Source organism: Lygodium microphyllum, chromosome 28, assembly GCF_053477565.2.
Source record: "Lygodium microphyllum isolate KBCC chromosome 28, Lygodium_microphyllum_v1.1.10, whole genome shotgun sequence".
In the NCBI taxonomy this organism is placed as follows: Eukaryota; Viridiplantae; Streptophyta; class Polypodiopsida; order Schizaeales; family Lygodiaceae; genus Lygodium; species Lygodium microphyllum.
Window position 1 is genome coordinate 104,916,958 of NC_141162.1, and position 16,397 is coordinate 104,933,354.

General features: G+C 38.7%; 1 protein-coding gene across 2 annotated transcripts in view; it reads left to right on the forward strand.

Moving 5' to 3' along the window:
- The first annotated feature begins 739 nt into the window (after positions 1-739).
- LOC148011832 (uncharacterized) overlaps positions 740-16,397 on the forward strand; it is a 32,044-nt gene continuing 16,386 nt past the window's right edge. The window contains exons 1-4 of one of the 2 annotated variants that reach the window (XM_087669946.1): positions 740-1,267; positions 1,790-2,238; positions 5,552-5,956; positions 6,223-6,284. In XM_087669946.1, coding sequence (XP_087526072.1) covers positions 1,840-2,238; positions 5,552-5,956; positions 6,223-6,284 — 866 coding nt within the window. In that variant the 5' untranslated portion in view covers positions 740-1,267; positions 1,790-1,839. Of the gene's footprint in view, positions 1,268-1,375; positions 1,618-1,789; positions 2,239-5,551; positions 5,957-6,222; positions 6,285-16,397 lie in introns of those variants that run through there. The other variant, XM_087669947.1, reaches the window with a different exon arrangement.

A 16,397-nucleotide genomic window follows, 5' to 3' on the forward strand; every position in this document is an offset into this window, starting at 1 on the left:
TTAGGAGGAGAAAATCCAATATGCACTTGATTTTTTCTTTTATTAATGATAAAGCAAAAACAAGGAAGGAATGGACTTAGTTCTACAGTCACCCTTTTGCCTTGCCCTCCACCTAACTTTGCACAATGAGGCAATTATATGATCATGGAAGAATTGCTCTTTTATCCATAAAAAGGATTTGGCATAGGTTGTTGTTCTTTTGTGCCTTCACCCTCCCTCCAACTTTGGAAGAGACAAACCATACCATAAGCAAAAACAAATTCAAAAAAGCAAGACTCACACGTAAGCTAGCAAATAGTGCACTCTATGGGGGTTAGAAACACTTAAAAGCGAAGACTTGATGCAATAGGTACTTACTACTGGACATTTACAACATTGTTTACTTCAAATATACACAAACATATTATGAGATCTAGAAGAAAACATATGTAGTTCAATGCATATATAAAAACTTAGTTTACTTTTGAAATACACAAACACATTATTATACAGAGAAAGCAAGTAGAGTTATATAGAGAGATCTCCCCACATATTCACATAATTGTTAAACTTCTAAAATACACAAACATACTATTAGCTAGAGAAAGCAAAGTTATACACAGAGGCCTCTCACATGCATAAACAAATGTAGACATAAGAACAACAAGAGGAAGAGGAAAGGCTAATAATAGAAAACTGATAGAAACTATGGTACATAGCACAAACTGCATATGATTCACATAAAGGAGGGGCCCTCTACCTCGTGCCCTTGTCCATATCGTTCTTCCCCCCCTTCGGCAGTAGCATCTAAAATTCTTTGAATCAAAATTTCAACTTTTAGTAGCCTAGAGGGGCTGGTAGTAGTTGTGGGTTTTTCCTCCTCCTCCCTCTTTCTCTGTGTAGGGGTTTAAAAATGGCGCCTCCTTCCTTTAAATGAGCCCAAGCACCCAACCCTCTCCTTCTCTGGTTCTTCTACTGCGTTGCTTGTCTCATGCTCTCCTCTCCCCCTCTTTCCTTATCAGGAGTCCTGTTTTGTTGTACATTTACCCCAGCTTGGTCCTGCCCGCCTAGTTTCCCCCCTTCCTTACCCATGCCCGAAGGCACTGTAAATGCCCTGTTTTTGCTTCTCTTCTCACGACTGTCACTCTGTTCTGAGGACATTATAAATCCCCTGTTTCTTCTCCTGCTCATGGCTGCTACTTTACCCTGATGGAATTACTGATGCCTCCTTGAGCTGCATTACTACTACTACTCTGATCAAGCTGAAGACAAGAGCCTGCCACAGAAGGTATGTGTAGAAGTGGGCTTTGGGGCTTTGTTTATTCTGCTTATTTTGTTTTTTCCTGCACTTTGGTGGACAAAGCATAGATCGCTTTGATATTTTGTGGGGGAGTGAGGGGATCTCTGAGTTTGACTTCTCAAAAACGAGAATTCTGCTGCCCTGCTGCCTCCCATTTGTCCTAAGTGCTCAGTTGAAGTAGAAGAGCCAAAGAGTTCTGAGGGATGATTTTGTCGTTTTCTGAGTTTCCTCCCGAGCATGTGAGAAGCTAGTGTCAGAGCATATACCATCTCAAAATTGGCCAAGCCAGTGCAAATTTGAGGATATCATTCTTCAGGCTCCCCAGCTTGATGGTCCTTGTAAGCATTAGATTATTATGCTCCGGTTACAACGTTATCGGTTCTCTTTTGATGTCAGCAAGCGTGAATGATTAAGCTTTTGAATTTAGTAGACATGCTTATGCCTGACGTAAAATGTAGAATTGTTACTATACATTGTTTTTTCTAATCTATTTATTCTTGGCTGTTGCAGAATGTTTGCAACCTTTGAAGTTTCAAAGGGGCTTAGCTTAAACTGAAGGAATGGGTGATCTTGGTTGTATGGAGCGTGGAACTTCTGATGGCATAGACAAGATCGGAGTAACTGGAAACAGTGGAGCTGCCAATGGTCATGACGAGGAGGCAGCTAGCCAAAGCATAGAACTTGGTAGTGGCAAGCAAAGCCCTGGTTGTGCTCAAACTAAGGATTATTTAGGCCTGAAGATAAACAAGCTTGTTTCTGGGTCATCACAACTGCTGACTGCAAATGGCGAGTCACATAAGCCTGATGAGTTCCAAGAGCTTTTACAGCTTGCACAAGAATACGAGTCCGAGGAAGTGTACAAGAAAAAATTGGATCAGAATCAAAGCAGTGCTCATGAGGGATCTGTAGATGAAGGCGTTGTAGAAGGTTTGCTTCTTTCGGAAGAAACAGTGGCACAGGTAATTACTTACATGTCCTGAGTGAGTGGTTATGAAGGGATTAAAAGAAGACTAAATCACTTTGCAGCATCACTTTATTGTCATACATATATATTGTGTTCTTGTTTTGATGATTGGTTAGGCTTAGAAATGAAGCATCAGTATCAGAATGCAGAATGGAGACTTAAGCAAAATTGTGGGCACATGAAAATGTTAGGATTGCGGCATCATGTACAGGGGATTAAGGGGCTTTACATGTATTCAAATACTTTGTCTGGTGGGCTGGTTGCTGCTCTCTTTTAGATCAAAGGGCCACTGTTAAAGCAAGGAAACATTAGTGCACAAGAGTTGCTACAGCCACATAGGGAAGTGTGTACTTTTGGCTCAGGAGAAGAGCAGGAAAATATTATTGCACAGCTAAGCTACAGCCCATACAGGATAGAGTGTGAATACTTCTCATTCAGGGGAAAAGGCAGGCTAATCAGATCACATCTTATTTGTAACACAGACTCTCTCTTGAGCAAGTATTTCATTAAGTACAAGTGTCATTTCATTGGTGACTATAAACCAAGATCTTAGGTTAGTGTATTCTGTTAATTACTTTTGAATTATGCCATTTTCTTAGATGGTTGAATAGGCCCACAATCAATCCCTTTGTGCATTTGCATATTACTTCTTCTCTATTGGTTATCCCAATATCTTGATTCTCAGCTACTGCAGGCCCTTATTGCCATGTCTATTGAATGTGTAAGAGCTGATCGCGTGCTTTGTACCATTCCAACTTAGTGAATCCTACTTCCTAGAACAGTTTCTAAAATTGTCGTGTAACAAAACAGGGAACCACATAGAAGCTTTGCATTATCATAGAAGTGTGTGGTTTAGGTTACTAATTAATATGATCATGCACAAATTAGCTGTCAATAATGGGGTTAGAAGTGTATGTTTTAGGCTACTTATGATATTGCATGATTTAGTGATCGACAATTGGGTTGCTAGAAAATCTTTAAGTCTACATGTATGAAGACACGTGAATAAGGTTTCCAATCCTTTCTCAAAGGCAAAACCTTTTGTAAACATTTGCAGCTGGGCTCAAAGTATAAAGATGAAACACGTCTTATTTGTCTTTATATTCTTGAGCATATATAGTTAGTGACTTTGTCGGCTTGTTGGCTAGACGGATGTGAACAAGCTTGCACCCCTTTGGTATACGGTTCTGATTAACATGAGGGTGGAATATCTTATCGTTCAACATCAGGGAGCTCAAAGCAGGCTACTTCATGAGATAGCTATATATATGCGGCTTTGTTGTCGGTTTTGTCTTTATTTCTTTCGTTGCATATGCTAGTACTTGTGGGTGCCTACAGGTTGTAGCCATATTTGATCGACCTTGCGGGAGTAGCTTTAGCGTTATAATTCTTTTCTTGCTTCCCCTTGGTAGGATTGGATGTTTGTGAAAATTGACGATTTTTTGATAAGGTCTCTAATCAGATCTATCATAAGATGGTAGAGGATAATTGATGGGTTGTTGAGAAAGCCAATAAAGTTTGTCATGCTCAGGATAGCAGAGTGAATTGGCGGGATAGATTTCTTGGATTGTGGAGGTCCAACATTTCTTATCAAGGGAAAGTTTTTATATAGAGATTGCTTATCGGAGGTCTTTTCATTGGGGATGTGCTACGTGCTTGCAAGATCTCACCTGGTGTGTGTATCTTTTGTACTACATGCGATGAGACCGATTTATCTATTCATCTTCTACCCTTTAGTAAAATAGATTTGGGGCTTTGTTTCCCATGTGTGGTCCTCCGTGAGTTGATAGTGGATGCCTATCTGTTCTTGGGTTTTGGGCAGGATGCCTTCTTTGTCCACTTTGCAATTTGATCATCCTTGCCTTTTCCATTTTCTTAGATGGATAGCTCTCTAGCATAGTTGGCGCACCCATAATGCCTTTAGTATTGATTCAACCTCGGGTATTCGTTTGCATGTGGCTTGTGGTTGAGGATTATTGTTATGGTAGATCTCTTCCATGGTTTCAATGGACTTGGTCCTCCTTGATGTGGTTGCTCCTTGGTTGGATATTGTTCTCTCTACTCCTATTGTGCCATTGGCATGATGTTTGTGCGCTAGGCTTTGACAGCCTTTTGGCTTGACTTATGCATTGTTAGAATCTTTTATGGTTGGCTAGAAGGCTTGATGTATATATTTTTATGCATTTAATTTAAGCTTCTTCATGAAAAAAAAAGAGCGCATGCATGTATCAAGGGGTCATGCATGCATGCATTGTATATATGTATGTTTCGAGGGACTTGCTCTCTCTTCCAAGTAACTATAACACACCTATGGTCTACTATGGAGGGTTGGAGTCTTGAGATGTTTGCTTACACTCCAACAAAAATACATTGTGCATGTATTATCTTTAGCTCCATGGTGAAGTGTGCTCTCTCCACAAGAGGGCATCTTGGGGCATCCTAATGTTTTGGGATGAGGACTTAGGAGTCTAGCTTCATGGCTCCCTAGGAGTGGTTGTTATGATGTATGATGATTGGTTTCTCTTCCTTGGCTATGAGCTGTCTTCGCGAGGGAACACTACCTTAGTTCTTTGACACTCATCCAAAGTACTACTTATTTACTCATGGTGCTTCACTATCTACCTTGGTTCTTTGACACTCATCCAAAGTACTACTTATTTACTCTGTTTGCTATACTATCAAGGTGCATCCAATATAGTGCTACTTGAGTATCCATGGTGCACCCACCCTTGGTTCTACTCAATACTTCTTACTTGATATGTCATCAGTTATGATTTGAGATAGGGTGTTAGCAATTATGCATTTGGGGGAGAGAGAGGAGACTTGTACACATTTTGTAGAGCAGCTTGTCATGCATAGGTTTTATCTCATTGTTGGTTGCTTACCTTGGTTCATTATATCTTTTGTGTTTCTTTGTGGTCTTTGATTATCATTTTCTTGTTCTATTGTTTCTGTCACTTTCCATTACTTTGACAACATCTTATTTTTCAAGTACAAGGGCATAAACCGTCTTGAGGCCATACACTTCTCTTTGATCATGAAATGAGAAGAAGGCTGTATTAGAACCAGAAAATTTTGAAGTAGTAAAATTATGCTCTAAGATTTATTGAAGGGAGACTTAACTGCATGCTTTCAATGGTACATAATACAGGAATAAATTTTAAGCATCCGAATTAGCAGTTGCATCTTACCTATGTCTCATATTTTGAGCTGTACTATAGTTTGCTTGACTTTGTTATTATTGTAAGGTGCTGAGTCCTGACCTGCTAGTATATTTGAATGTACTTATGTTTTGTTTGTTGAATCAGGAGCAAGAATGTGACACAGCTATTCTGAACATGAATACTGAAACTTTGGCAAATAAATTGATGGAGCTGGGAGGGTCAGATGAACCCCTTCTATCTTCTGCTCTCGGAAAGTCTGCTTCAAAGGTAGTGTCAAATGCTAGTGGGGTGAAGTCCCTTAGAGGCAAGGAGTTGACAGACAGTAGTAAACCCTTACCAGCTGAGAAGCAAAAAGGTCTGAATGATTCTCAAAGGCCACTCTCAGTGGGGTCATCTCGATCAAATTTCACAGTCCCTCGGCCATTTGCTCTTGCTACTGACAAAAGGGCATCACTGGGAGGCAGATCTGTAGATGATGATGGTGCGCAAGAGAAGCGCAGAATTAATCGACTCAGTGGTCCAGCAAGGCTGTCTTCAAAGATTTCTCCTGTTAGTATAAATATTGTATCTAGAGCTCATTTATTTTGCCAGAAAGTGTCTTGTTGCATTATTCCTATTTGATTGAGGACTATACAGAATGCAGTAGAAAAAGACTGTTAACTTAGTACTGTCTGTGTATTCTCTAAGTATGCATGCTGCATTATATTAGTAGATCTATCTATGTTCATCAAAAACAGTACTGATGCTTTCATTGATAGCCATGGATAACTCTGTCTTTTGGTTGTATCCTATACCTCACTCTTTTTCTGATGCAGGTATCTACAAAAAGTGATCCAAGATTTTTTGTGGTGAAGTCTATCCGCTCAGAAAATACCAGGTGAGTCCCTGTGATAAGAATAATGAATGCAGAATATCGAGTTCTACACATGAGTAATTGTCAAGTGGGTCCATTTCATTTTGTAGAGGCTTTACATGTAAAGAAAAAACTCCCATGGTTATGTGACATTATATAGAGGCATGCAACTTTGAGGAACATGAAATTTTGACTGAGAAGGACCCTGGTTATCAAACAATGTTTGTCTTCTTTGTTTCCATTTTTAAAGAGCTTTTAGGAAATGATTATACTTAATTCTTGCATTGAGAGGCTTGCAGGATATTTTTATTCTAATAGGGGCTGTGCTCTCTCTCTCTCTCCTGCATTCTTTATGAAGAACACATAGGTGTGCAACTCATCCTTATGAATGAATATCTCTATTTGAAGTGTTAGCAGCAAACTTGTCCAGTTGCATTCTATGTAGCTGAATGCTTGCTACATAGTAACACAATCTGCCATGTTATCACTGTTGGACTGTTCTTGCTCTGTTGCTCTCCCCATTCTTGTTGGTCATATCTGCATGTGCTGCTGCATCCCAAGTGCCATGCCATTGACCATGTCTTTGGTAGTGCACTCTCCCCTGCAAAACTCTGTGCCCAGCTGTATAGCCTCTTTGTAAAGTGGAAGCATCTGGTGCACCTATCACCAATACAGCTTCACCAACCACTCTCACCCACTAGAGCTCCGGAGTCCGTGCCCAGCTGCATAGCCTCTTTGTAAGTGAAAGCATCTGATGCAGCTATCAGTAATTCAGCTTCACCAACCAAAATGTTTGGAGTGAGGTCAATTTTAGGACCTCAAGTTGAGCTGGTTGGGGGGTCATCAGTGAGCAGGTGACAGTACTTGTACCAGAGTTCCCAGCACTAGTTGGAGAGATGAGGGAAAGTGCACTAGCTGATTGTATGCAGTCAAGGGTGAATTAGCTAAATAGCACACACAAAGATAAAGAGAAGCTCTGCACACAATGGAGCAGAAGCAACAAGCTTTAAATAAGTGTATATGGACAACAACATGCTGAGTCTTACCCTAAAGATAAATGCATAAAGGCAATGGGACTAGCCACAAATGCTATAATCTGGTTGGAAATATGCAAAATCATTGCAAGAATAGAGAAAAGAGTTAGGCTGCTGTAGACAGCAACAAACTCCTTGGGATTTGGGAGAAAAGGTAAAGAGCAGCTCCAAAATCTTCAAAAGTACCTCACTCTTTATAGCTGTTATGGGCCTTGAACTCAAGGGACAGTAAGAAAAATCGCTGAACAAAGACTGCCAATTGATAGAGAGGAAGAGTTCTTTTTGATTCTTTGTGTTGCAAATGACAAAGCTGGCCCAGTCTGAAAGAGTCAACTTGAGTCTCAGACTTGAGATTTCAGCTTGTAGCACATGCTTGGTAAGAAAGCATCAAATGGAAAGTTTAAACTTTCTGTTCTACATTGAATTTTTCCCTTCATGCCTTCCAACTGTGACAATTATAGTTGATCTGTCTTGTGCCATGTGGTAGCCTGCCACAGGTTGCATGATATGTTGAACTTTCACATCAGATTTCAAGTTTAAGCTATTGATATTAAGGGAAACTGTCTACAAGTCTAGCACTACTGGGGTATGTGAAAGAACGAACTTGGTGTTAACCCACATGAAAGGTGATTCCTTGGTTTTCAGCATGCCTTTATGTACAGGAGTGGATACAAGCGGGAGTGTAAACTTGCAGTAAAGAGTTTGGTCTTGTGAAGGCAAACGATTACAAATCATTCTATTGGTTTGACTTGCAAAATAAAAGAAATGAAAAGTTTACAATGAGTTGCATCAAGTATTTGAACATCACTTTGACATTGATATGGTGAGAAGCAATTGCACTTCAGCTGTCACAAAATGAAGCATTCTTTGCACAAGTGAAGAAATTAAAAAATTGATGCCTATAAATCTGCTGCACTGAATCTGGAACTGAAGGTCAAGTTTGAGGTCAAGAGACTATAAGGTGAAAGATGGAAGGGGTTGAATCAATTGAGTAACTACTTGAAGAAATGAACCAGCTTGGCCTGATAAACCACGAATACAATTGGGAAAAATAAGAAAATTGCTTTTAGACCATAGCTTCATACTTTCTCCTCCAAAACTAGGATCATTGTCAATAGCAATCCTCTTGGTGATTCGATTTGGGAAATGTTGAAGGTTGTTAATTTTGTGTAAGCTGTACCCTTCACTAGACGATTATTGCATAGTTACTCGGGGTTTTTGAAGTGGGAGATATGAAATGAGTTTCATAGGTTCCATGCAAGTTTTGTAAAATGTTAGAAATAGGTTTCATTCAAAATGGAGAAAACCTATGAAACTTTATATACATATAGAATATGACTCCAGCATAGGAAACACAGATTCATTATAATTCATGATTTTATATAATACAAATGAAGGTTCCACATAACATCAATACCTATATGCATCATGGTCCATTATCCGTGACCAACATTAACTTCAACTATGGGAGAGCAATCAATATATGAATGCGTCATGGACAATTGAAATGAAATTCTCACAATCAATGTCCATATCCATATCAGTGTGTCAAATGAACCATTAGAAGTGGTGATTACAAATGTTGAAATGCATTTTCACCTTATGAAACAAGTTTCTCGGCAACTATGCATTATTGAGTTGTGGAAGTGGAATTACTAGACTTGGACAACTTTGATAGATAAAGGCTGAGCTGGATGGTTTCCAGCAAAGATGATTATGTTTCTGGCTTTGGGATACATTGTTTCAGTCTCCTAGTGGCTTGAAATACCTATTGCTTTTCAACCTTAGGGATTTGTCTTTTTGATCCATGTATTTTTTGTTTTATTTAGGGTTTTCAACTTTTCACACCATTTTCAAGTACATAACAAAATTTTTGAAAAAGTAGAGCTCAATTGAGCTGGATTTAGAAATCAATCACATATTTTTAAACTTGGGACTAAGGCTTGGGTTTATGAAGCTTATCTAGCTTTAAGCATTTTAGAAATTTCAAATAATGTACTCTTTAGGACTAGCCAAATATCCTATTTGCAAAATGGGGTTTGCATGTCATTGGTTGAGTCTTTGTGTTTTAGTCATGGTCGTACTTTTTGTATTTTCTTAGTGCAAATCCTAGCAAATTTTCACATGGTATTAGAGTTGGTGCTCTTGTAAAGAATATCTTGCAGATATTGTGGAGGCTTGGTTTTTTGCGAGGCACATGAACTACATATAAGTGATTCATAATGTCTTAAAACACCTTTTGAAGATCCCACGATGTTTTATTAGGCTTCTCAATCATTGGAGGTCTTGAGAAGGCATTATGGACTTGACAAGGAAGACAACACCTCACCTTCTTTCTCTTCTCTCATTTCAAATTTTAGTCTCATGCCACAGAAGTTTAAAGAGTACTTGCACCTTACGTATAGTTGAGCTTACATTCCTCCTATCAGCTTTGCTATTGTATTTGAACCGGTTGTTGAAAATGATTCTCTCTTTGATCATGGAGGACATACGACATTTGGAATGATTGGTTACTCATCTTTTTCATCTCAACCAAGCCCAATGTTAGGTTCCTATAACCCCTTTGAGCCATGTGAATTATAGCTCTTCCCTATTTCTCCTTTTGGTGTGTAGGATCCAAATGATTTTCATTATGTAGACTTCAATAGAGGGTGCTCTTGAAGTAGATATTCTTCATTAGGTATATCTATATCTTCTATTTCATTTGAGTATTTCATTTGAGCATATAAACCACTCTTCTCAAATCCCTCCCATCCCACCTTCTTTTGATCCACATCTTGATTTTCTCTCTTATTCATTCCAAATCCTCTAATTGCACTTCACTTCCATATCTAGCACACTAGGAGTTGGATCGTTCATCTCCACTCCTAGCACTTTCTCTTTCTTCACATTGTACTCTATCTACCCTTACTTCACTACCTCTTTGCTCCATGTTACACCGTTAGAGGGAATGTCACCCTTTAACATTGCGACTTTTATATGCTCATAAGTGAGCACTTCTTTTTACCTTGGAACGGATTTGTTGGGCATTTTTCTCACTACCCTCCGTCAATTAACTCCTCATCTATCGGCCTCTTAGATGCAAGGATTTTCATCCTTGGCTTATGGTGTGTCGTTACACACTCCATGGGTCACTCCTATGCAAGGATTTCCATGCTTTGCTCTACGTATTCCGATTCCTCCTTCGTGGGCTACTCATGCAATCACCATGTCCATGTCCAATTAGTTTATGCCTATAGTTGGATCCATTGCACACTTTTAGCATGCATGGTGGATTCTTTGGGATTAATTTCCAATTGTACTCGACTTCTCCATCCTACCCTCTTTATCCCCTCTATCCACATTATCCTTCTTATGGTACCATCACTTCTATTGCAATGGCCAAGAATGCCTTCACAAATAAGAGTTGTTTTAACAAGTTTAATTTTACCACTTGGTCAATGGACTTTATGTAAAAAGTGCTTGAATTTCAAGGACTTTGGGACCTAGTAGTTTGTCTCAAGTCTATGCTAGATTCTCAATTGGCTCACCTTGAGTACATTTGTCAATGGAGAGCTTGCAATATCACTCCTAATGTTGAGCTTATGCAAGGTTGCTTCTCGAGTTTCACGCTCAATTATAGCATTTGCCCCTCGCATTCAAGTGTTGGATTCATCTCATTGATTGCTATGCAGAATGAGATTGCACTCGGCATATCAATCTCGACTTTGAGCTTTAAGAGATTTCCATTAAGAAAGGGGATGATTTGAGAGTCAAACTGGCTAAATATTGATGGTTTCTCATTGAGTTTGCTACTATTGGCTTATTGACGTCAAACAACGATTGTTCTTTTTGAACAAGCTTCTTGAAAAATACTTTCATTTCGTTGAGCACATTATCTCATTGCTCTGATTGTCGACCTTCTATGAGATTTGAGTGTTAGTTTTTGCATTACGTGAGGCTACACTATCAAGTCTACAAATAATTCTGCATATACTCTCATTTAGAGTAAGGTTTGGTTGCCTTTTCTTTGCAAGGGAAAATCAGAGGTAGCAAGGACTCACAATATGCAAAGGCAAGCCAAAACAAGTGTGACACCCCTTCCTTTGACAACAATAAAGAACCAAAGCCCATTTGACAATAACTCCTTAAGAAAAATATGTTTTGCACACATTGCAAGAGATCTAGCCATGTAGATGAGGAGTGTCATACCAAGGCCCAAGGTTTTCCACCTAAGAAACCATTGCAGATTGTTGTGATTGCCTCTACTCTTGTTGGATAGTCTAGTGAGATTATATCTCTTGCTGTTTCCCCATGTGCTTCGTCTGCTTTAGTGGTCGTTGGACATGTCACATGTGGTATGCGAACCAATCCCAATAGCCTTTATGCTTCAGTACTCTTGAAGGATCAGCTAATTGGTGTATAGCTCCTCACCCATTGATCTCTATCCATTCCTAAGTCATCCTTTGCACCTCCATCTAGGACTACTTCTTCACGTCGCCAGGTGTTTCATTGGCAGATATGTGTTGATGGACACATCCAATGGTGGATGTATCCTTAGTTTTTCCTTCTTTAGTCTTTCGTCGCATTCACTCATGCACATACTCATTGCTTATCTTTCATTTAGCTTTTCTTTCTGTTTTGTTTTGCTTTGGAGCATCTCACCATGTCTCTTAATTTTATAGATTTTGATCTCTTTTGCAAGGTTTTGTATTTCAGTGTAGGGCTAACATGTAGGTTTGCAATGGTTCTTCTTGGGCTAGAGACATGGGATGTGCATTGTTTCTTTCATGGTTTCATCTTCTTAGGAGATTTGCTCTTCTACCAACATGGAGACTTCCTATCTTGAGATGGGTTGTGTAACATCTCTCTTGATGCTATCGTGGTGGTGATTTCTACCTTGCTCTTCAAATCAGGGTGCACCATTTTCATTTATCTATTATCATGGTTGTTGGCACCACAAGAGAATTGACATTAGGCTCCTCTTCATTCTTCAGCATTGACATCGAGGGTTGAGAGGGGGTTCTTACCCTTCCATGGTATTCTATAGGTTTTGGCACTTCTTCAATATCGGCCTCCCTTCCTTGTTGTATATTTTACTTTGTGTTGAATGATTTCATTATCTTTGTAAAGGGTGTTTGGGCAAGTGAACAATTTCCCTACGAGACACCTATCCAAGCAGCACTTAGTATATTTGCATTCTCATCATGTAGCATACTTCTTTGCATCTCATTGTATAGAGCACACTTGGGCAGACTTTGAGTTGTCTTTATTGGCGCTTCTTTACCACTACACCACCGTTCTTTTGTTAGCTTGCCTATTTTAGGGTTGTTTGTTTGTCATCTCTAGTTGTCAGGATGTCGGAGTCTGTTGAAGACACGAGAGCTCTTGCATTATTTTAGCATGCATTTCTTCTATTTGGGGCACATTTTCAATGTTTTTAAGTTGGTATTTACGCTTTGCTAGTGCTTGTTTGCCTCTAGATTGCCCCAAGATACCACATCATCATTTTCCTTGTTTTTCTTTGTAGTCAGATTGTATTTTTTAAAACAGCCCCAAATAGCAAATTATTAAAAGTTTTATTAAACAGAGAGCAATTTTGGAGAGTTTTTGTGTGCCACATGCAAAACTCTAATTTGGGAAGATCTTTCCACGTTTGTAAATAGACATTGTCCACCATTTAGCCATATCCTCGTCTTGCATATTTCAGCCATCAGTTCTTTTCTACTAGCTGTCTAGCCCCTAGTTACTATTGCTACATGGTCTACAACTGTCGCCTAGCTTTCCATTGTTGCAGATGATGAGTTTCCATCATCTACATTAGATCGTTTTGGTGTTTTCAGCACTTTCTTTCATTAGCGTTTGCTTCGATTGGTGGTTGTTGCACTTGAGATTCGTCTTTGGTAGACAATACACATCAATACCTCCCTTAGCTTGCTCCTATGAGAGCCACCAGCTGTTGGACAGCTGTGCCCTCCAGCATTTTGTACGTTCTCTCATTCATTTACAACATTGTTTCATTTACTTTAGAGTTCTTCTTTGTTTGTGTGTTTTGCGTTTTGCATTTTGTACTTAGGGTTTGAATTTGCATGTCACTATCTAAGTCTTTATGTTTCAGTCATGGTCGAATTGTTATGTTTCCTCAGTGCAAGGCCTATCATATCTTCACGAGAGAGAGAGAGAGAGAGAGAGAGAGAGAGAGAGAGAGAGAGAGAGAGAGAGAGAGGTGGTCTCATGTAATAGGTTGTTTTGATAGCTTGCAAGCCTCATGTAAATATCTCCATAGAGAGAGAGTTTATGTTTGTTAGTTCTATGTTGACTTGATGGTGTGATGTAAATATTTACTACTTAATTTAATTATCTTCACAAAAAAAAGAGAGATGGTGGGATATTTAAAGCTTCCTCAATATGCACGTGTGGTGGACTTAAATTGCGGTTTTTCATAATATTGACCAAGTCTCATAGATTCAAATTGTGGGGTTGGTTTGCCTTTTTGGTTCATGATGGGATGTTTGATAGAGAGCCATCTTTGCAATCTCACGAGGGGACATTTGTGTGGTTTGGTCAAAGGTAGAGTTGGTTTGTGATAGGATTTGAGATTCAACTATTTCTACTCTTTGTGGTTGAAAATTGGAACGATTGACATTAACATCAATGTGTTTTTGAGGTAGTGTGGTGGTGGCTTGATCATGATGAGTCAATCATTACATATTTTCTTGTGCAAACCACCCATGATTTGAGAGAGTGTTAGTAGAGCATATATTTTGGGTGCAAAAGTGCCTAACTTGAGTGTTGAGAACCCCAATTAAAGTGCATTTCATTTTTGAGTCGAATGCATTAGTTGACATGTCATAAATGTTGTATTTATTTTTGTATATTTTTATGTAGTCCCTTCATGCCATTCAGCCATCAGATACAAGCACGTTGCTTCTATTGTTTAGAGGGAGATTGTTGCACTTTGTTGGCTGTCCTCAGCCATACCATTGTACTAACTTTAGCCTTGGTATATGGATTCCATCTTTTGGATCTTCTTTCTTTGAGTTATTTTGCATATTTTGTTGTTCTTTGTATTCTTTGTGTTTGTGGCAGATTTATATGTACCATCTCTTTACTTCAAATTCTCCACACTTTTTTGATGACATCCTCTCTCATCACCCATGGGGGGTGTGGATGATCTTTGTTCAAATCCTCGAAAGAGTCCGTTGTAGATACATCCTAAAGGTCTATAGCATGGTTGCAGCTTGGGGTCGCTCTTCAGAATCCCCTTGATTGATGCACATTTGGGTACAAATTGGGTCTCGAACACTTGCATGTAGGCCACTTCAATTGTAGATGGGCAATCTTTGGTAGATCTGTGATAATTCGTCAAATTCATAGGAAGTTCTCATGTTGTAAGGTTGAGATTTGGGTATGCTTCTCAAGCTTGTTGGAAGCCTTCTCAACATTAACTTTGGTGATAATTGTAATGGTGTCAATAGCTTCGAAAGGGAAGTAAAGTTGTAGTGCAGTTGTTGAAACCTTGTCTTTTGTCACCACCTCTTGCTAAGGTGGAGAAGAAAATTGTTGTGCTTGTTTTGTCATGTGTGCAATCGCAATTGATCTAAGGGCATCTAGATGATGTCGCCTTCAATTGGGGATTGCTTGGCCCAATTGACCTCCCACAAATTGCCTTAAACTTGCATGGCATGCTCTCTCCACTTGTTAGGTGGCACACTTGTTAAGGCATAACTCAACCTCTAGAAACGAACTTATAACAATAGTTAATTGTGGAAATTCAATAATTGCTTGGCCGTCCCACGACAAATTGGTCATTGCTTATACATAATCTAAATTGCTAAGCCTTACGAACTTGAAAGCCTTAAAACTTTAACTTGAGTTCAAAGCATTAAATGCTTGATTTCTTTAGCTCCAATGATACAAGTCATTTCCAAGGGCACATTTATTGCTTAGAGTCAAGGTTGTCATTAGGCGCCCATTTCACGTGTCCATTGTAACTCATCATAGCTTTTGTCAATGTTCCCTACTATCCAAGCTAGGATTTTGGATTGTCATTGTGCCCAAATTCAACTTGCACTTCAGATGTACATGTCATATTTGCACAACTTAATCAAGCCAAAGAAATAAGTTAAAAATTGATATCCCTATGATACCTCTCTCACGTTCACTTATATCATGCATATATCATTTATGAAGATTGAGGGAGTGTAGGTAGCATTGAGGTTCACGCAGTTGCATTGTTGTAGGTGCTCTTTCTTTTGGTGTTGGATTCCATTACTTGTTTTTTAATTCATTCTTAGTACTTGTGTTTTTCTTGCAGTATTCATCTTTTAGTATGTAGCTTTGTGTTTTCTTGTTTTCAACCTTTTAGATTCATTCTTAAATCTTCTGTTTTTCTCTCACTATCAATCTTTTAGCATTCAAATTTATCTTCTTGCTTTCAATCCTTTGTTCATTCAATCAAAAGGTCTATCGATGAATCATCAACCATATGAAAAGTCCATTATTGCTACCAATATTGAGATGATGGAATCCCACTACATTGGAGATGGCCAAATTGCTAGTACTAACTTTAGAGATGTAGAACATTCTATTGATCCTTGCATGAACTTGTTATCTTGATGTAAAAATCTATAGAAGTGGTAGCTTTGCTACTTACTTTGATAATGAATTTGTGGAGTTTTCTAGAGAAATGTATGAGCCAGAGTCAAGCAAAGGGTGTGCTTTAAGATGATGGTCTTTACTATATTCAAGTGGTTGGACCTTAAGTAAAAAAAACTAAGTTTTTGAAAATGTGTTATTCATCCTTGTATAGCTGATTCAAGTCATCATTCTTACAGTATGCCAAGCTTGATCTTTCAACTTTAACCTTGTAGTAGATGTAGACTATGGTTAAAGATTTACTAGATAGTACACTTTTTGAACCATGTATTGCTTGTGTACAAGGCAACCGATATCAATAGAATATTCTAAAAGAAACAAAGGGTTGTATTTCTATCGTTTTGAAGTTTTTGCTATGGATGTGGTTGGACCATCTAATGTTTCATTTAAAGGTGATGTCGGATATTTCTATCTTCTAGCAGATGATTTTTTTATAATATGTTGGGTATTTTTTTGGAGCATAAAG